Source organism: Boleophthalmus pectinirostris, unplaced genomic scaffold (genome assembly GCF_026225935.1).
Source record: "Boleophthalmus pectinirostris isolate CB_2022bp ecotype Guang Dong unplaced genomic scaffold, ASM2622593v1 HiC_scaffold_12, whole genome shotgun sequence".
Classification (NCBI taxonomy): Eukaryota; Metazoa; Chordata; class Actinopteri; order Gobiiformes; family Gobiidae; genus Boleophthalmus; species Boleophthalmus pectinirostris.
Genome location: NW_026571018.1, coordinates 6,325,684 through 6,347,724, shown reverse-complemented (window position 1 = coordinate 6,347,724; position 22,041 = coordinate 6,325,684). Strand labels below are relative to the sequence as shown.

At 40.4% G+C, this 22,041-nt stretch overlaps 1 protein-coding gene across 1 annotated transcript in view; it reads right to left on the bottom strand.

Moving 5' to 3' along the window:
- Window positions 1–21,419, bottom strand: part of ncam1a (neural cell adhesion molecule 1a) — a 246,768-nt gene extending 225,349 nt beyond the window's left edge. Inside the window, exons 1-6 of the mRNA XM_055148709.1 lie at window positions 21,374–21,419; window positions 21,162–21,236; window positions 16,838–17,047; window positions 13,623–13,766; window positions 4,718–4,855; window positions 2,479–2,596 (exon numbers count right to left, since the gene is read on the bottom strand). Of these exons, the coding sequence (XP_055004684.1) occupies window positions 2,479–2,596; window positions 4,718–4,855; window positions 13,623–13,766; window positions 16,838–17,047; window positions 21,162–21,236; window positions 21,374–21,419 (731 nt within the window). The remainder of the gene's footprint in view (window positions 1–2,478; window positions 2,597–4,717; window positions 4,856–13,622; window positions 13,767–16,837; window positions 17,048–21,161; window positions 21,237–21,373) is intronic.
- Between the last annotated feature and the right edge of the window lie 622 nt (window positions 21,420–22,041).

Below are 22,041 nucleotides of genomic sequence, written 5' to 3'. Positions count from 1 at the left end.
CAATTTTAGTTATTCAGCACATTTTGTATAATTAAGAAATCTCTTGGTGAGCTACTTGGAAGAGGGTTGCAGGTTGGAGACCCCTGATGTAGTCTATATTAACTTTCAATTTGAAAGTTTTGCATAAATTCTCAATAACAAAGTGGTGTTTTTTTGAGAGATAACTTTTGAATAAATGCATCATGTATTAAAAAAAATGTTGTTTGAATAATCGTGATTTCAGTATTGACCAAAATAACTATGATAATGATTTTTTACCATGATCGAGAAGCCCTAATTTCAGGAGACTTTATCAAGAAGCTCATTAAGAGAAGGCCAAGGGGTCGCAGTGCTGTCCACAAAGCAAAACATGGATAATATGAGGATTTGAATGTAAAATCTACAAAATATTGAGTTAACATTTTTTCTTTGTGGGTATATAAAATGTAGAAAGTAGTAAACAAAAACAAAAAAAAACACTGAATGAGAAGTTGTGTCCAAACTTTTGACCGGTAGTCGCTGTAGTTCCCATTAATCTAACTTTTTATAACTCAAGTGTAGCGCTACCTAAACTTTAATATGTCCCCTTTAACAATACAGCCACTCGATCTGCAATATAAAGAAAGTCTCTGCTACTTCACAGCACATTTTAATATAGAAGCTCTGATCACACCTCCAGGTAAAGGTCATTCCCTTTCATTAGACAGTTACACAATACTCTGGGTAGTAGTTTGCCTGTCTGTACTGAGCTAACACAGCGCAACCCGGACCTGCACGGCCATATGCTGCTGCTATATAAAGTACACTGTGTGCTTAGTGCCATCGCTTCTGGAGAGGGACAAAGATAACCCCGGAACACACCGTCCAATAAGATAAGACCGGATCCAGATAGAGGCTGCTGGTACACTTTGAGAACGGTGAAGTGTGTTGGAAAACTTGAGAGTATATTTTCAAACTTGTTCTTGTTTTGTTGCTGTCAGCCAATCACAGCCTGCTTCTCTTTTTTTTTTTTTTTTTGTCTGTAAACCAATCAGCTTTCGAGTCCACAACAGAAGTTTTGCATGCGACGGTTGATAATGTCTATAACAAATCCACTACGACTATGTTCTCCCTTCTGAGGTAATTTTCTACGAGCCTGATTCATCAGCCGGTTTCACTTCGTGGAAACCGTCTGACCTCGCAGCATTGGGATTCATTTGCTCGACGGTAGGCGGGTACTTTTTTATTTAACCAATCACTGCTATTTGGTCGTGACGTATGTAATGTGCCAAATCCCGTAGGAAGAAGGGCAATAACGTCTTTCTCCTTGATAAAATTCACCAAACATTCTCTTTATTTCAGCTTTAAATCCTCGATCTCGGGAATCGTCACCAACACAGAATGTCTGTCTTCATCTACATCCATCTTGACAGTTTGTTTACTGTTGTGCTGTTCCACAAAAGGGACCCGGACAGACGCTTGAGTTTGACGTCATGGCTTCACAGCTCTTCGATGATTGGCCAGTGTGCGGTCTACAACTTCCAGAGTTCTAGCAAATCATCTACTGTATTCCAATTCCTGACCTAGATGCTGGAGCAAAATTAAATTGAGTGGAGCGCCAGCCTGGCTAATTTTCTGCTAGTTAGATAAAAAAAGTAGTTGTTTGGAATAAATTATCTTAAGACATTTTTAGGCTTGTCGTAGGGGATAATTTGCCAGATATGTAGATATCCATAAATAAGAAAAAGAACAATAAAAATGCTTCAGGTTGCATTTACACTGAAATCAATCATCATATCAGAAACATTTGTGGTGTTTTTGTGTCCGCAAGCCTTCCCTATTCACACAGCTTTGCGCGTACTTGTTTACGTTTTACAGAAACGAAACTTAAAACCGCATGGCTAATTTGCATAAACTAACAGCTTGCTCCTTGTGCAGGGTCAGCTTCTGTTGGACTTTAAAAGGAATATGTGTTCTTTCTGTGACAGAGGGGTGTTCTCTTAACCATGTCTGAAGTTTGAGCAGCTGATTTCGAGCTGAGGAAAATGGCAAGCATGAAAACAGTCTTTTCGTGGACCGTGTACCAGCAAGTAGTTCTAGCTACGTAGTTTCCCGTTTGTCTCTGGTTTGTTTAAACTGTTTAACGCAATAGCGGCTCATAACCAATGTCACAAACCCAGCGAATCAGGAAGGCACAAGTTACAGTGACATGGTCCAATAAGGACGCAACTAGAGCTCCTACGTCAGCGTATCAGCATTTCCAGGTGTCCACACAGTGCCGGATCAGATCTGTACTCAGATGAATTCGTGGGAGGTGGCGGCACCAGATCATTCTGTCTCTGGAGCCGTTTTCCATCAGATTAATGTGGACGAACACTATATCCACAACGAAAACGACTCAAATACATACTAGTGTGGATGGGGCCTCAGACTAACTACTTAATGATAAATTTTTTGACAAATACAGTAAGTGCATGTAGTTTTAACATCAAATGTCAGCTGATGTAGGATTAGCCTTACTGTGCCCAGGTGACGGTGGGTTCAGGGAAGCCGTCGGCATCACAGGCGAGCATAGCAGTGCTCAACTCTCCTGCTGTGGCGTTCACCTCAGACTGACGAGGACGGATGCTGGGCAGGACTGGAAAGATACAAGAAACACAAGAAGAAATCATATTAGCTTGACCTCATGGGTTAAACACAAACAAATGAAAAAAGAAAGAATTTAGTGTATAAGGTCTAGTATTGTAGAGGTCACTGTGATTGTAAAGGACATAGAGCATGATCACCTTTTTAAAACTTATCTCTGTACAGTATTGGCAATGCCCCAAGAGAACGTAAACCTTGTCAACATTAATTTATATTACACTTTAAGAAGTTCAGGGTTGCAGACAGGATTGTCCATTATCCCCACTTCTTTTATTGCCTTCCTTCCAAGGCTTTAAATTATTAGTATACAGTATGAAAAGTGGTCTGTGTGTATGTGAGTGTTGGTGGTCATCGTATGGGGTCGATGGTGCAGAATGGCAGCCTTGTTTCTGTCAGTCTGCCCAGGGCAACTGGGCTATAATAGTAGCTTACCACCTCTGAGTGTGGAGTAAATGAATAATGATCTGTAAAGCGTCTCTGAGTGTCCAGAAAAGTGCTATATAAAACTTATGCATTATTATTGTTATTATTATGATTATTATTATTATGCTTTTCTCAAATACATGGAAAAATCACGGGGGATATGAGGCTTTTAATGCTATGAATCAGAACTACTTTAAAAAAAACTTTATTATTTCACTACCTTAAATGTATAGACATAACTTGCATATGTTTCAAAAATCATATCCAATTTGGTTATTGCACAAATGTATGTGAACCAGAATCTAATCACAATCCATATCACCAGTTCTATTTATCTAATCTTCTATTTACCGTATTTTCCACACTATAGGGCACACTTTAAGGCCTTTAATTTAATTCAAAAAAATGATTATTATTATTATTATTATTATTTATTGGGGTGTCTTAGTACGACTTTAGTAAACTACAAAGCCGCACCATTTGCAGCGTTATGGCTCCAGTAGTCAGGAGCATCGTGGAGTAATACATACTGTGATTCCTTTTAATATCAAAATTCCACCTGTCAAGAGACACGCTTACAACGCCCACTTTAAACTCAAGGCTATAAGTCACGCAGTAAAACATGGGAATAGAGCAGCTGCGAGAGAATTCAACATCTGCCAACGGATCGTGGACGCCCGGGTTAAGGGATCAGTATCAACTGTGGTCCGAGCTTTCACCAAGACCAGAATCATCACTGAACTGCCAGGGAACAGTAACCACACTGACTCGGATAATGACGAGAGGGATGAGGGTGTGCTGGACGCCGTACTCGCCCAACTGTTTAATCTTTACAAACTGTAACGAGAAGTAATGGGAAGAAAGAGCTTTTTATTTTTTTTTTAAACCAACAGATGTCTAATTCTGGGAACCTGGGGCATGGGGGAATGTCAAAACAGTGAACTTTCGAACTCTGTCATCAATGTCCCATAAAAAAAAATACACACAACCATGGTCTGTACAGTTTCACAGTTTCAAAATTCAATAAAACTTCAATTTTCCTTCAATTGACCCACACTGATAAATCGAAAATCCATCTCAATAGGTACGATAACATTTTAAAATATTTTCATTCTTGTGTATTTTGGCCAAGTTTAGAAAAAGTCATCGCATTTCAGGATAAAAGAATGACACATGGGGTATTTTTACTACTGATGAATGTCAAAACGGGTCAAATTTGTCCCGAATAGAAGGTAAGGGTTAAATGGGACACTGAAGATGAAGAATTCGAGGGATTTGTGGACGAGGAATGAACTGAAAAAGTGAGTGTAATGTGTTATTTTTAGGTATAACTGAACAACTATGAGTTATTGTGAATACGTGAACAATTTAGCTTTTCAGACAGTATTTTTTTTTACGTGTTAAAATTGAACAAAGTTGAGAGTTATTGTGAATGTGTTTGACTGACTCATCTAACTTGTGTTTCGTTTAATGCGCCTTATAGTCCGGTGCGGTTTATATGTGAAAAAAGTTCGAAAATAGACCGTTGATTGAGTGCGCCTTATAATCCAGAGCGCCCTATAGTGTGGAAAATACGGTATTTATTTACTTTGGTATAAACTGTACACTTGAAATACATTGTGTGGGTGCTTTGACATTGTACAGTTGTCTTTGTGTCCATTGTCCGTGTGGAGACAGATTCAGGGCTTACCGTTGATGACCACTTTGATGGGCCTGAAGTCGAGCTCCCCTCTGGCGATGACCCGGGCCTCGCAGCTGTACATGCCCTCGTCCGCCTTCTTTATGCCGCGGATCAGCAGGTGTCCATTGTCCAGTACTTTGAATCTCACTGAAATGTGGAAAACAGAGCAAACGCAAAGTCAATAAAAGGAAAAAAAAAAAACCATTGTAAATTTAGATTTTTTCACCAAAAAGTAACACAAAAGTTTAAATTTGTGACAAAAAGTTGAGAACTATGCTGTATTGATCCACACCAACATTTAACCTATAAAACTTATAAGAAAATGAGCTTTTCTAAAGCTGTACATAATCCTAAAAATACATACAGTACATGTGAATACTAGCGAAGGGTTTGTGAGAGCGAGAAAATATAAATTTAAATGTGCACTGTGCAACTTTTCTGGTGGAGGGCATGACATTAAACACTAGCATTTAGTCTTTACGGATGTTTCTATTGCTTAAAAATACAATAATTCCTGCCTAGGGGTGATTCTCCACAGATCTGACTTGTAATGTATTGCAGTGCTGTAACCTGCTTGTCTTCCTTGTGATAGATTTACTGTGGAACATTCTAGACAAAGCAAAAACATTTCCATGGAGATAAGAAAGTGTCGAATCTTTGTATCATTCGTTCATTCGCTTTTCAAAAAACCAAAACCAAAAATAAGAAAACAATTTTCTTCATTATTTGTCTCCAAAACCAAAATGAAAAAATGGATAATTATTGTTTTTTTCAGTTTTTGATTTTGTGTTTAAATGAAGAATGGAAAAAAATAAAAAATGGATAACAGCCGTTTCACATTTCCGTGACTTAAACTGCAATGCTGGACTTTTGCGCCACATATGGACTGAACCAGGACTAAACCAGGTCTAAACCAGGACTAAACCAGGACTAAACCAGGACTCTCCTGGTCTCGGTCCTGGTCTCAGTCTCAGTCCTGGTCTGGTCCCGGTCTCAGTCCTAGTCTGATTCCGGTCTCAGTCCTGGTCTGGTTCTGGTCTCAGTCCTCATCTGGTCCCCGTCTGGTCCCGGTCTCAGTCCTGGTCTTGTCCTGGTCTAAGCCCTAGTCTCAGTCCAAGTCTCAGTCCCTGTCTCAGTCCTGTTCTCAGTCCCGGTACTGGTCCCGGTCTCAGTCCTGATCACCCAACAGTCTACGCAGGCACACCTCCGGGCCCGTCCTGACACTCAGTCCTGTTTTAGTCCTGGTTCAGTCCTGGTTCAGTCCTGGGATCAGTCCTGGTTTAGTCCTGTTTTAGTCTTGGTTCAGTCGAGTTCAACACTAAATCAAAAACTGAATAAACAAATCATTACCCATTTTTTCATTTTGGTTTTGAAGACAATGAAGAAAACAGTTGTTTTTTTTTCTTATTTTTGGTTTTACTTTGAAAAACTAATGAACGACTTGTGGTGGACCTCTCCACAACAAATGTTACACAGTGCACCTTTAATAAATGTTTAGGTCCTTCTTTCCTAATTTAAAAATTAGGCACCCAAACTTTAATTAAGCTTGTATTGATTTTTTATTTATGCATTTTTTGTGTTACTGCAAGACAGTTCCATAATAATACAAGCTCCAGTCCCGAGGGGTCAGCAAAGACTAAGAAGCTAAATATTTTCCATTCACTTTACTCTATAAATCTCCCATATTTTCCGCTATATTTTCAGTTCAGTTCAGCAGATAATTGTTGGCCTAGCTGTCAACAGATGTTATTTTTCTTGCCATATGTATTTTCAAATTCCTACGCTTTAAAAGTTCCTTGAAACTGTTGGAATCCTTCTCGCTGACAAGTGCATCAGTGAATACTCGAGTGTAGAAAACTTTATCTGTGGACTTTTATATTGCTTCCATATGTCATTTAAACTATCTCACCGAAATGAAATATTCAGAGCGCGGAGTTGTGCGTTTAAGAATTCTCCGCATTGTTATCGCGCCATTTGGAAAAAGGCTTCCTCGTGCTTTCACACTATTTTTATCGAACCACGCGGCGTATGGTTAGGTGTTGGTCTGAGGACGTAAGTAAGCCAAAAGTGTTTGTGTTACAATTAGTGGTTTTTGGAGTGAAAAGTGCATTCTGGATTGTTTTCATTTGCGGTTGGGTGACACACACAGAGGTCGTGCTGAGGTGAAGGCTGTGTGAAAGCTTTATCTCGACACAGACAGGCAGAGACGAGACCACAGGCGAAAAGAGAAAGCTGGTTTGAAGTGAAACGAGGGCCTATACTGTTGGATTTCAGATGACGCAATGGCATTTTGTACGTCTATAACATTTAGTCTTGTTTACTTTTTAACGAAATCTGAATCATTATCATTAGGGGTGTGCAAAAATATCAAGATATCAATATATTGTATCGCTTAGTGTGATGATACAGTATCAATATATCGCAAAGAGTATTTTTTGGTGTATTTTACTAAATTATTTTGTTACAGCGCAACAGTTTTGCTGCTTGTTCAGAGGAAGGAAACTCATTTATGCGACACATTTACCATTTTCACAGTTTTTATGATTAAATGTTTGTGTTTCATATTAACTTTTGCACAAGAAGTGGTTTAACAGACTTTTAATATCACAGCCATGATTTAGCCTTTATTTTTACTGAACCGTATCAAAATTTGGCCTACTGAAAAGTTTTTAAAATGCTTTATAAATAAAGTTGGTATGGCATGGCATGGAATCAATTTGAAACTATCATATTGAACCAAAAGTGCACTGTATCAAGATATGTATCGTATCATGGCCTAAGTATCGAGGTTTGTATTGTATCGGCAACTTCTTAATGATACTCAGCCCTAATTATCTTAAATCGCAGTATCTTATGAGCCTGATTCATCAGGCTCACGCAGGCGTCACTTTGTGGAAACCGTCTGACCTCACAGCAATAGGATTTGTTCGCTCGACGGTAGGTGGGTACTTTTTTAATTTAACCAATCACTGCTATTTGGTCGTGACGTATGTAATGCACCAAATCCCGTAGGAAGAAGGGCAATAACGTCTTTCCCCTTGATAAAATTCACCAAACATTATCTTTGTTCCAGCTTTAATCCTCGATCTCGGGAATCATTGCCAACACCGAATGTATGTTTTCGTCTACATTCATCTCGACCGCTTTGTTACTGTTTACTGATGTGTTGTACCACAAAAGGGACCCAGACAGGTGTTGAGTTTGACGTCATGGCTTTACTGCTCTTCACTGATTGGCCGGTGCGCAGCCAATCTTCCAAACTTCCAGGGTTTTTGCGAACGGTGTATTGTATTCTGATTCCTGACCTAGTCGTTGGAGAGAAATGAAATTGAGCGGAGGAACTAGGTGGCGCCAACCTGGCTAGTATCTTACAGTCTTCAAATTCAAGAGTTCATTTGCAATAACCAGATATTTGTAAAAAAAATTTAGTAAAGGATCATGGTCTATGTAGTTCCCTCTGTTTTTTTTTGTTTTTTTTTAGCTATTTCTGCACCATAACTCTTAATTTAAGCAAAGACACTTGTAATTCGATATATTGTAATGGTCCATGATAATATTATGAGAACTTTGACGATACGATATCACGATATTTCCGTTATTGTTACATTCGAGTACAAATATATCGCACAAGCAGCTCTTCAGGTCAAAATAAGTCCACTGTGTACTGCGTGTGTTTAATTATAAAGCATTTTCTTGCCTGATAAGTGCTTATAAAGTCATTGTGGTGAATAATTAGGACGCTCTTTGTGCACAGCTACTTCTTTTTTCGGTTTTTAGGACAGTAAAAATTAAGTACAGCACCTTTTAACTCCATTTAGACAGTGTTAAACTGAAATTAAAAAAACTGAAGAAACAAAACTCTAGCATAATTTCTCATTTGAGTGTGATATTTTAATCAAGTAACCTTCAAAAAGTTAATTGTTGGAATATATTCTGGTGTTCATGATTTTCTAGAAGGCATTGCTTTGCTTTATAATGAGAATCCAGCTCTAAAGGTTTGGCTGATAAATTAACTTTAAACAGATTCGGACAGGAGAAGATAGGCCTGGACAAATTAACTTTTATAATTGGATCGCAGCCTTTGAAATCTCTACACTACACGGGTCATTTTCGGCAGAGGACATTTATTTGTGAAGCATAATTGGTACATAATGTAATACGTTTCTGTGCATTTGGTTTAGACACTACATTTTTTATTCCAGCAGTGTTGTTTTTATGGGAGAAAGTGCTGAGGTTGATGATTTTCTGTGGCTGTTAAAGGAAAAATGTGTGACTTTGGGGTTTTCAAGTATCTATATGCAGATACTAATTGATACGAAAACCAGTATTCGAACTAGATACTCGTTTGAGCAGGTATCAAAACTAAAAAAGTCTCATTCACAGGACAGAAATGAAGCTTTCCTGAAGTTTTAGAATGATCTTGAGTTGTATCAGAAAACGTATAAGAGCACAGAGACTAGAATCTGAGTCGGCAACCCGCGGCTCTCGTGGCTCTTTCATCTTTGTGTTGTGGCTCCCTGTGATTTTGGAAAATAAATCATGAATACAGTCATCTTTCGCATTCTCGCCGTTTCGCAGATTTTATTTTTTTTACAGAGTATGAATGCGTACTGCGTAATACGGGCGGGTAGTAACTACGCACGGGTGGGCCAGGACTAAACCAGGTCTAAACCAGGACTAATCTTGGATTTAAGACAGAGAACCTTGAGCAGAGTGTCTGCAAAGAGCGATCGGGCAATTGCCGTGCTTAAATCTGTGAGGTGCGGAGCTCGTCGTCGGTCTGTTCTCCTGCGGTCAACTCCGAGCCCATCCCGACAGTGAGTCCTGGTTTAGTCCTAGTTCAGTCCTGGTTTAGTCCTCCTTTTCAGTCCTGGAATCAGTCCTGAGTTAGTTCTGGTTTAGTCCTGTTTTACTGCTGTTTTAATCCTTTTTTAGTCCTAGTTCAGTCCTGGTTTAGACCTCCTCTTCAGTCCTGGTTTAGTCTTGGTTCAGTTCGTGATGTATGCAGTGCAAAAGTTTGATATATATACATATATATGTGTATATATTTATATATAATTATATATAATTATATATAATCAGGTTATGTGCGATGTTGTACTGCGTGCGATGTTGTACTGTGCGGGTGTGGGTCTCCAAAAAATGGACCCGTGCGCTGTGAGGCTCCATTACGGAATAAATGAATCTTCTGTTCGTTACATAAATAAGGAGGAAAATAACAAAAGTCGACAGCAGCAATAAGTTTTAAGAAGGATGCAAAAAGGGTTGTAACTGTCCTGTCTGAGAAGAGTGTATAAAGTGTGCTGAGGGGTTTTACAACAGATGTAATAATTGTAAAATATACTATACTACTTCCTGGATTTCACCTGTTGCGGGTTATTTTAAAACGTAACACCCGTGATAAACGAGGGACCACTGTACTTAATTAAAATGTATTTTTATTTTAGTTTGTTCATTTTTAAATGAAATTCCAAATGAGTAGGTAATCGTAATTGTGTAACATTAAAATAAAATGGTTTTAATATTTTTGTTGCTCAAAATATGCGTCACAGGTACCAATGTGCGACACCTGGCACAGATTTGGCAGCCCAGAATTACCGGCACCTACATCAGCAGCATGAGTCAGGCAGGTAAATGATGGATAAATCGAAGAAAAGAAACGTTTCTGCAGAAAACAGAACATTTAATGGTACATGGGCAGATTCGTTTGGTTTCATGGATGATGAAACTGGTTTACAAGAGATAAAATGATGCCGGAACACAAAAGCAGAAGATGCTTGGTTCGCTGCGGTTGGATAATTTATGTTTGGATTTTGGAGGACCTGGAGTATTTCTTTTGAAAGTACACATCAACCAAGTGCCTTTTTTTCGGAGCTCAAAATGTTTTTGTTACATGCAGAACCCTTAAGACCCAATTTTATCCTCTGGCTTTTAACACGGCGTGAGTTGTGTGGTCCTCTGTGTCTTTTATTTATTTTTAATGTGTTTTATTGACTTTATTTATTTATTGCTGTTCTATGAATTTGCTCTTATTTTATTTGATTGGTTTTATTATTTTAAGACTAGTATGATTATTTTAGTAGTTTATTTTATCTTTTTTTTATTATTGTCATTATTATAGTGTATTTGTGCAGCAATTTGGAAACTGTTTGTGAAATGTGCTATAGAAATAAAGTGGATTGGAAATAAAATTCTGTGTTCTCTGTAGATTTTCATTGATTTCATAAATTCCACACTCTGTAGCAGTGGTGCCCAATATGTCAGTCGCGATCTACCAGTCGATCTCCAAGCTCGTGTGGGGAGATCGCAGTGTCGGACTCGATCGCGTTTGGACTCGGCCTAGTCTCTCACTCCAGGTCTGACATTTGACAAGTGTGATCATATTTCATTATGGCGGCAATAAACTTGTACCGGTGTGCGGGGCTGTGCGGGGCGTCTCTCTGTAGCCTGTGCGTTAATTTGAACCCGTGGATAATGTGCGGCACATCACAAACACACATATTCCCTACGCGTGCCTTGTCCGCAACAGCGTGTGTCTTCGTGTGTCTTCGTGTGTCCTCGTGTGTCCTCGTGTGTCCTCGTGTGTCTTCGTGTGTCTTCGTGTGTCCTCGTGTGTCCTCGTGTGTCTTCGTGTGTCCTCGTGTGTCTTCGTGTGTCTTCGTGTGTCCTCGTGTGTCTTCGTGTGTCTTCGTGTGTCCTCGTGTGTCTTCGTGTGTCCTCGTGTGTCTTCGTGTGTCTCTCGTGTGTCTTCGTGTGTCCTCGTGTGTCTTCGTGTGTCTTCGTGTGTCCTCGTGTGTCTTCGTGTGTCTTCGTGTGTCCTCGTGTGTCCTCGTGTGTCTTCGTGTGTCTTCGTGTGTCTTCGTGTGTCTCGTGTGTCTTCGTGTGTCCTCGTGTGTCCTCGTGTGTCTTCGTGTGTCCTCGTGTGTCCTCGTGTGTCCTCGTGTGTCTTCGTGTGTCCTCGTGTGTCTTCGTGTGTCTTCGTGTGTCCTCGTGTGTCCTCGTGTGTCTTCGTGTGTCCTCGTGTGTCTTCGTGTGTCTTCGTGTGTCCTCGTGTGTCTTCGTGTGTCCTCGTGTGTCTTCGTGTGTCTTCGTGTGTCCTCGTGTGTCTTCGTGTGTCCTCGTGTGTCCTCGTGTACCAGCGTGTATCACAGGAGAGGTTCAACTTTTTCAAACATCTTGTCTGTTCATCTACGTCACGTCAGCGCGCCGCTCCTCACCTTTTCACTCTCTCTCTTCTCCCCGTGTACAGCACACAGACTCCTCCTCAATGCGCTGATTAGAACAAGACGAAATGCGAAGCAAAAACTAATCTAAATGTATGTTGCAGTGTTGGCACAGAGGAGCCTACAGCACAGAACAGAACTACTGCGACATGTGGCTGAAGTTTGCCTAATAAAAGTTCACATATGCATCTGTGTTTGTCACGATGTGCATTTGGGTTGATAATGTGCAGAGGTAAATACCACTGCAGAAGCAGTAAGAGAATGTAACTGCAGTTAGACACTTGGAAAAAAAAACAGGTTTAAAAATCCTTCCCACTTCACTTTTTTCACAGTTTTGTGTAAAGTGTCAGTGGAAGTTCTCTTAAAGAAGACCTTCTCAAACTGTGGCTAAGGGTCCAAAAAAGAGGAGCAGAGTGTTCCAGTGCAGAACAGTTTGCTTGTATTAGGTAGATCATCTTGACTTGGTCAGTTTATAAGTGGCTCGCATGCCCTGCTCTGTAGTCTTTTATACATAGCATACAGGTAAAATCTAAATAGATAGACAGATATAGATAGACATAGATATATTTAGATGACAAAATGTGTTTTTTGTGGCTCCGGGTGTTTTCTTTTCTGTGTGAGATGGTCCTAATGGCTCTGTGAGTATTTAAGGTTGCCGACCCCTGGACTAGATGGACCACGATGGAACCTGCCTGAACAACAGGGATTACACAGACACAAGACCACATGGAAATATGAAAGAAAGTAGCATAATTTATTGTTCTTTGTTCTATTTTGTAAAAGAGTGTTTTTTTAATCATCACCGTGGTATTGAGCTTCAAAATGCTTTCTTCGTGTGGAAATTTATTATTTATTTATTTTTTATTTTATTTTATTTTTTACACATATATAACATAACAATAAAAAGAAACACACTAAATCAGGGGTGTCAAACTCAAATTCACTGAGGGCCCAAATTAAACCCTGGGCCAAACTAAATATTTACTGAACAATTTCAACAACATCTGCATGTTTTCTCTTCTTTTGAGATATGTAATGTTAAACCTTTTCTTATTAAAATAAAGGTTTAATAATAGTTTTGCTTAAACATTGAATCCAGAACAAGCAGATATAAAATTATAGCTAAATGTATATGAATAATGTCTCTATCGTCGATCTGCAGCCTGTGGGCAGCTCTCATACATATTTCATATGATCTCGCAGGCCAAATAAAATTATATCGCGAGCCAAAGTTGGCCCCTGGGCTTGAGTTTGACATGTCTGCACTAAATAAAAAAATAGGTGCCAGAAGAGGCAAAAAAACAAAAAGGGCTCATATTAAAGCCTCCACCTTATGAATACACAAAAAATTGAACATTATCGTTCTGCATAAAAATATATAGACAGATACATTGAAACATCGTGAATTGAATGAATATTAAACATTTCCTCAAACTCTTTTTAAACGTTTCTGAGAATGAAAATGACGATTTTGATGAGTATTGTATCTATGAATCTCTACATTGGTTCAGTCTTGAGTCTCACCTGAGTCTAGTTGGATAAAGAAGTGACAATTTAGGATATGGGTTAAATATTGCGTGTTTAGTTTTGTCTAGTGGCGTATTCAAAACAGTAGGGAGGTAAATTGAGTTCCGGGGATGGACCGGTGGAAACAGGAGGCCGCACATGAACAGTACTCCAGTTCAGCTCACCGTCTTTGGCGCTCTTGATGACATTGAACTTGTACTTCCACACGATTTCAGCAGGGGGCGAACTGGCCACATCGCACACCAGGTCGGCGTCGTCTCCTTCGTTGAACTCTTGTGGGCTCGGGGCGTTCTTGAAGGTGATCTTTTCTGCAGAAGACGAAGCACAAATCGGTTACTGACTACAAACACTCTTATGCAACAAATAATACTCCCTACAACTGTACAACAACTCGACCTTATGTAACAGATAATACTCCCTACAACTGTACAACAACTCACCTTTATGTAACAGATAATACTCCCTACAACTGTACAACAACTCACCCTTATGTAACAGACAATACTCCCTACAACTGTACAACAACTCACCTTTATGTAACAGATAATACTCCCTACAACTGTACAACAACTCACCCTTATGTAACAGACAATACTCCCTACAACTGTACAACAACTCACCTTTATGTAACAGATAATACTCCCTACAACTGTACAACAACTCACCCTTATGTAAGAGATAATACTCCCTACAACTCTGCAACAACTCACCCTTATGTAAGAGATAATACTCCCTACAACTGTACAACAACTCACCCTTATGTAACAGATAATACTCCCTGTTTAGAGTTTACTTACTGTTATGTTTACTTTTTTTATTATTACCATTTTTTTTGACTCTTTGTTTTTATATTATGTTGTGATGTGTGAGCTGCTGCGTCAAAATTCCCTTGTGGATCAATAAAGTTTGTGTAAGTCTAAATCTAAGTATAGAGCAAGTTACAGGTCGGATCTGTGGGGACGCAACCCCACTCACAGTCAGAATGCCTGTTTCTCTAGGTATTTTTGAGCTCTAAAACCACCTGTAATTGAATAAATGTAAAGTAGTAGACCTGCTTAATGTCAAACTGTGGAACATTTCAAGCAGAGCAATGACATCTTTATATTAACAAGTTGGTGCTGGACAAACACTCCAGAAAAGTTACACAATGCACTTTTAAAGAAGACATATGTTTTTTTCAGGTAGTAAGCATTAAACTACAGCATACATAGATTGTTATTTTACATTTTGTTCATTAATAATATTGAATATTGATCTAAAACATAATAATTGTTCAAAACTATTCAAAATAACAGACCCCACCGCTTCCATGTATTTGAGCAAAATACCGCATTTTTTGGATTATAAGACGCAATATCAATAATGTTGAATTCTCTCATCTATTTTCATACATAAATCACACCAGATTATAAGGAGCATTAAGTGAAACAAACGGACGACACTTGAGGCTGATCCTTTAGCCCAGGCGTCCATGATCCATCGGCAGATCGTGACGTAACTCGCCCGGTGTTTCCTCCCTGTCTTGGTGAATGTGGATTATGAACGTGAATGTGGGCAGATCATTGTTTTTCTTATTTCCTACGAGGACAACTCAAATGTACATTGAGTAATAATGTGTTTCATGCAGCTTTGCGCACATTTGTTTACATTTTACAGAAACAAAACTTAAAACCATATGGTTAATTTGCATAAACTATAAAAACTGATTTGTAAAAACTGCTCACTGCTTCTTGTGCGCTGATGCGGTTCAGCTTCTGACGGACTTCGCGAGGCTCCTGACTACAGTAGCCGCAATGCTCCGACAATCCATCAAGAGGCGCGGCTTCGTAGTTTACCAAAGTCATACTAAAACATTTTGACAGATTTCTGAGCGCCATGTACTACATAAAATGGGTTCAAGGTCAGTAAACACAACCAGAATTAATACATAAGGTGCACTGTCAATTTTTGAGAAAATTTTAGGATTTTAAGTGCGCCTTATAGTCTGAAATATACAGTATTGTATAAGCAGCTCTTGAGCTTAAAATAATTGAGGTTTGTACTGTCTATATCTAATCAGAAAGCACTTTATTGAATGCTAGTTATTGTTCACATTACTGTAACAGGAGACTCCACTCTGACCTCTGAATTTTTCGCTTATAAACTCACCGCTGTAAATAATTTGGATGCCCAGAACGCAATGCAGGTAAGCGAGGAATAACTTTGACTCACTGCAAACCATTTAAAATTACTAGTTCTGTTTTTCATTTCAATTTTGTAAAGAGTTTCGAGCCACAACGAAGGTCACGCAGCATTCAGCGTGTATTTATTAATTTCTTTAGAATATCCAAACCGTCACTGGAATTTATTTAAACACATTTTTGCTCGAGTTCATGTGAGCCTTGCAAATAAGTGAATTACGTCAAAAATACCATTGGCCTTTATTAACGACCGCTTCAATGCTGTGTTAGAACGATCAAATTATTTTTCATTCACACGCTGGGCCGACATTCTAGTCTGAGCTATTTAAATCACCGAGAGTCAAATGTACTGTGTATGTAACACCAAAAGAAAACACAATACTGGACTTTATTATTCATTTATATCATTGTCTGGCTGGTTCTGCTTCTGGCTCGTATATGTTTAGTCCTGGTTTAGTTCTTGTTCAGTCTTAGTGTGGTTGTGGTTCATTCCTGGTTCAGTCCTGGTTTAGATGTGGTTTAGTCCTAGTTTAGTCCTGTTTTAGTTTGGGTTTAGTTCTGGTTTAGTCCTGGTTTAGTCCTGGTGTAGTTCTTGTTCAATCCTGGTTTAGTCCTGGTTCAGTTCTGGTTTAATCCAGGTTTAGTTTGGGTTTAGTCCTGGTTTAGTCCTCATTTAGTCCAAGTTTAGCCCTGGTTTAGTCCTCATTTAGTCCTGGTTTAGTCCTGGTTTAGTCCTGGCTTAGTCTTGGTTTAGTCCTGGTTCAGACCTGGTTCAGACCTGGTTTAGTCCTGGTTTAATCCTGGTTCAGGCCTGGTTCAGACCTGGTTTAGTCCTGGTTTAGTCCTGGTTTAGTCCTGGTTCAGTCCTGGTTCAGACCTGGTTTAGTCCTGGTTCAGTCCTGGTTCAGTACTGGTTTAGTCCTGGTTCAGTTCTGGTTCAGTACTGGTTTAGTCCTGGTTCAGTCCTGGTTTAGTCCTGGTTCAGTCCTGGTTCAGTCCTGGTTCAGTCCTGGTTCAGACCTGGTTTAGTCCTGGTTCAGTCCTGGTTCAGTACTGGTTTAGTCCTGGTTCAGTCTTGGTTTAGCTCTGGTTTAGTCCTGGTTCAGTCCTGGTTTAGTCCTGGTTCAGTCCGGGTTCAGACCTGTTTTACTCGAGCTAAACAAGTCCAGACTGAACACAAACTGAACTGAGTCACTTACGGAAGATCTTGACTTGCACGGTGGCCTCGGCCTCCTGCCCCGGGGCCTTGGCCATGCACTTGTAGATTCCGGCGTTTTCCATCTTGGCGTGGTAGATGGTGAGCGTGGACGTGACCTCATCGTTCCTGCTCACGAAGATGTTTGGGTTGTCTGGAACGATCTTCTCTCCCTGAGGATTGAACCAGTCGATGTCTTTAGCGTCTCCCACCACTGTGAAAAACACAAACAAATCAATTAATAAAATGTTTTAGAAAGAAACATACTTACTTAAACCACTCATATGACACAATTTTATGATCTGTAATAATGTTATTTCTTCATAAAAAAACATAGCTGGAGTTGAGTTTTGTTTTATTCACACATGTTTAACACACAAAACCTGCATATTTAGGTTGAGTTTTTGCCTCAAACTGAAAATGCGCTGTTCCACCTTGTGATGTTATTTCCATCCATCCATTTTCTTCCACTTATCTGGGGCCGGGTCATGGGGGCAGCAGTCTAAGCAGGGCCTCGCAGACTTCCTTCAGCGCTGACACTTCTTCCAGCTTTTTCGGGGGGAGTCTGAGGTGTTCCTAGACCAGCTGAAAGACATAGTCCCTCCAGCGAGTCTTGGATCTCCCCTGGGGCCTTTTCCCGGTGGGACATGCCCGGAACACCTCTTGAGGAAAACGCCCAGGAGGCATCCGGAATAGATGCCCGAGCCACCTCAGCTGGCTGCTCTCGACGTAGAGGAGCAGCGGCTCTACTCTGAGCTCCTCCGGTGTGACTGAGCTCCTCACCCTATCTCTAAGGGAACACCCAGACAGGAATCTCATCTCGAGCGCTTGTATCCACGATCCTGTCCTTTTGAGGGTAGGAATGTAGACTGAATGGTAAATCGAGAGCTTCGCCTTTCGACTCAGCTCCCTCTTCACCACAACAGTTCGATACAGCGACCACATCACTGCCGACGCTGCGCTGATCCACCTGCCAATCTCCCTCACTCGTGACCAAGAGCCTGAGATACTTGAACTCCTCCACTTGAGGCAGAGACTTCACCCACCCGGGGAGGGCAAGCCACCTTTTTCCGGTCGAGAACCATGGCCTCGGACTTGGAGGAGCTGATCTTCATCCCAGCAGCTTCACACTCGGCTGCAAACTGCCCCAGTGCACATTGCTGGTCCTGGATTGATGAAGCCAACAGGACAACATCATCTACCAACAGCAGAGATGAAATCCTATGGTCCCCAAACTGAACCTCCTCCGGCCCCTGACTGCACCTAGAAATTCTGTCCATAAAACAATGAACAGAACTGGTGACAAAGGGCAGCCCTGGTGGAGTCCAACATGCACCGGGAACAGGTCGTGTGTGTGTCATGTGATACAAGAAATGCTCCACTGTGTTTTTAAACTCCATGTACCTTCACTAGAATTATTTGGATGATTTCAGCTCAGGTATTGACAGTTTTTACTGACCTAAAGGTAAAATGTAGCTGTTAACTTGAAAACCACAGCTTCGTGACATCACAAGTTGGAACATTTTGAGCTTTGGAGATGTAGATAAACAGATAATTAAGTGTTACTCTAATGTGTGTGAATGAAACAAAACACAAGTCCAGGTTTGTTTTTGAGGAGATAACAGCATTTTGACACAGATTAAAGCTCACAAGAGTCAATTTTGTGTAATTATAGGATGTTTAAAAGAACTTATTGTTCACTCAATTCAAAGTACCTCCTTCCAGGTGCTAGTCTACACCTAACTGTCCATGCACCACCGGTTGGTAAACACTGGCGTAGGGTGCAGTGAGTAAATCACATTACATCATTGTGCGAGTTCAAAATGAAGAGATAGGAATAAATTGGTTCCATGGCAGCAGCTGGATGCCAAATTCTTCTGAAAATCCACTTTCACAGTTTTGCAGGGAAATTATGCTCTGGGAGATTTGTGTGCGGTGTAATTAAATTGGATATCTTTCTCATTTTGTGGTGCATTGATTGAAGCTGCATTACTGTGGAATGGGAGAGATCCATGATATTTTGAAGGAGAGTGAATGCAAAAGGAGAGAGACACTGAGTTCGGAATTCTATAGGGATAATGTTAAGCCTTGATGTTCCAGTTTGGGGATAAAAGTGTTAAAGTTATACAAAAAAGTACTGAGTATTCTTAAGCACAATTGGACAGGGATGTGATTTGTCTTGCCCCAGTACGGATAAATTGCATAAGCAGCTCTTGAGGAATAACTTTGAACCAATTTGGCGAAGTTCTAGTTCTGTTTTTCTACGGAAGCCAAGAGGGGTCACAGCAAACAACAAAAAGCCACAACACACCAAAAAAGCCACAATGGAAATGACCGCAGGACTCTATTTTAATGCAAATGCCGCAACAAATACAAATGCCACAACACAAACGCAAATGCCGCAACACATTAAAAAGCCACAACACATTAAAAAGCCACAACGGAAGTGACTCTTGTTTTCCGACGGACTGATCAAGCGGCAAGTGAAGAAGAAGAACTACAAAGTGAAAAGTAAAGGAACGGAGAAGTTGGAAACGTAAGTAAAAGTAATTTATTGTTTTATCATTATTCGTTTCAGGTTGTAGTTCTTCTTCTTCACTTGCGGCTTGATCGGTCCGTCGGAAAACAAGAGTCCCGCGGTCACTTCCGTTGGGTGTTGTTTTTAAATGTGTTGCGGCATTTGCGTTTGTGTTGTGGCGTTTGTATTTGTGTTGTGGCGTTTGTATTTGTTGAGGCGTTTGTATTAAAATAGAGTCCCGCGGTCATTTCCGTTGTGGCTTTTTTTGGTTCGTTGTGTTTTTTTGTTGTGTTGTCGCATTTGTATTTGTTGCGGCATCTGCGTTTGTTGTGACCCCTCTCGGCTTTCGTAGAAAAACTGAACTAGAGCTTCTTTTTTCACAAATAAATTGCACCGGACTCTAAACGAAACACAACAGTTCGATGGCTCAGTCGGTCTTTGTTTGTGGCGTTCACGGTGACTCTGGGCTTTGTTCAGTTGTGGCGTGTAGGGAGGGTGCTGTCTGGGATCGTTGGATTGTCGGCGTGTTCGCAGTGACTCAGTTGTTCAGTTGTGTCTAGAAGTGGAACATTGCACTCGCTTTTTCCGGTTCGTTATTCCGTTCCGTTCCTCGTCGGCGTGGAGTGATGAGTGTGTCTGTGGGTGTTTTTCTGTGCGGTCGCTGTCTGCTCCGTGTGTGTTTGTGTGTTCTGCGGGTGGTGCGGCTTTGTAGTTTACTGAAGTCGTGCTGGGACACCCAAGTGGATTCATGTATAGGGCGCTCTGGATTACGGGGTGCGCGGTCATTTTTTGATGGGGTTAGAGGCTTAAGAGTGCGCCTGATAGCCCAGAAAACACGGTAATAGATTAGTTTTGCGTGTTTTGTGCGGTTTTAGTTAGTTTAGTTTTACCTCTGCAAATACAAGGACTGGATGGGATATTTTAAAAAGTGTCTCCACACATCTCCAACACTCTGGCTCACTAGGAAATGAGGTCCTATGTCCAAAATTCTGGACTGTCCCTTTAAGACGTAAAACTGAACTTGTGTTACCACTCACGTGTAACCTGCAGAGTAATTACACAGGCCTGGCCTCATGTGAAAGCACAGAACCTCCAGAAATCCCTCTGGCTGCACGAGCACTGATTCATAACTAGTGCCGGTGTTTGGGTTTAAAATACCGTGATATTGTATCGTCAGAAGTCTCACGATAATATGGAGAGCTGTCACAGTATATCCAATAATAATTTCCTTTGATTAAATGCATCGTTCTTTAGTAGGAACAGCTTATAAACATCGGGAACTACATATCCCATGATTCGTTTCAGCACAGACAACATGAAGAAATATGTTTTTTACTTGAATTCTTGAGCTTCCGACAGTAAAGCATCCTATCTATAATTATATTTGCCACTCCAAAATATCGCAATAAATATCGTACCTTAAGATGCATATCGAGATAATATCATACCAAGAAATTTGGATATCGTGACATCCCTACTTTTGTAATTAAGAAGGAATCAGAACCAGAATTGTTATCAGAAAGAGTGACATTTGATTTGGACATATTTACTTCATATCAGGGGACACAGTTTGGTCTTGTTTATAATATTTAACATAAAAATCTTACATATAGTTCCTTTAACAGACACTTTCATTACTCTTACTTGATTATTTAGAAGTAACTTAAATACCAACTATAAATTGTGTTGCTAGTATTAGTTATAATAGTAGTACAGTAGTAACTTTTGACTACAACTGTCACCTCAGCATGGATTTCTGACGATAGTAGCGTGATCTACAATTCCAATATTTTCAAAGAGAATGTTTTACCTTCACAGATGAAGAACTTGGAGTCTCCCAGGCTGATCTCGCCCTGTGCTGGGATGATCTGCACCTGCAGGGCCGCTGTAAAGACAGAAACAGAACATACGTGAGTCCAGGAGGAAGGAGGCCGAAGGGGGAACAAGCACACAGCTACAGCTACATCCAATCGCCTCCTCCGACCAAACGTGCAACAATCTCCCCGGAAACTCTCTACAAACCAAAGCTCGGCGCTCGGTACAAGGAGAAGTGCAGCACGGTGAGCATATGTCGAGAAATAAGGCAGGAAATTCAACCAAACTGTGCTAGAAAACTGCACTGATACTTTGCAGCAACATCACACTAGGGCGGACACAGCATGTATGTCTGTGGAGGAATGTTCAGCAGTTTCCATGGTGACGCAATCCACACATTAGCAAACAGCCTGATAACAACTGATGACTGAGGGATTACACAGACAGCCTGGTAAGTTTTTCGACTGCCTGAAAAAATGAAAAACAAAATGGATTTAAACAACAGCTCTTCAGAAGCCTGTGATCAATACAAAATTCATGGTCCTGGCTTGGTCCCTGGTTTTTAACGAAAAAGTGAAAGTGAATACTGTGTATATAAGTTGCACTTTATTCATGGTTTGGGTGTTTCCTGCGACTTATGTTAAAATTTTCACGCTGACGGCCTCAAGAGGGCGCTCTAGTCTTGTGTGTCAGTATCTGCTCATCCTGTTCCTCCTGTACCACTGTCGCTTCACTCTACTGCGCATGTCTCCTGCAGAAAGAGCCGCTGTCCTGTCTGTATCACGTCAGTTGATCGCACCATTACTTCTGTACTACTGAAAATTTAAACAAACTTATAAAGATGAGTGAGAAGACTGAACACAAATGCCCCGAAA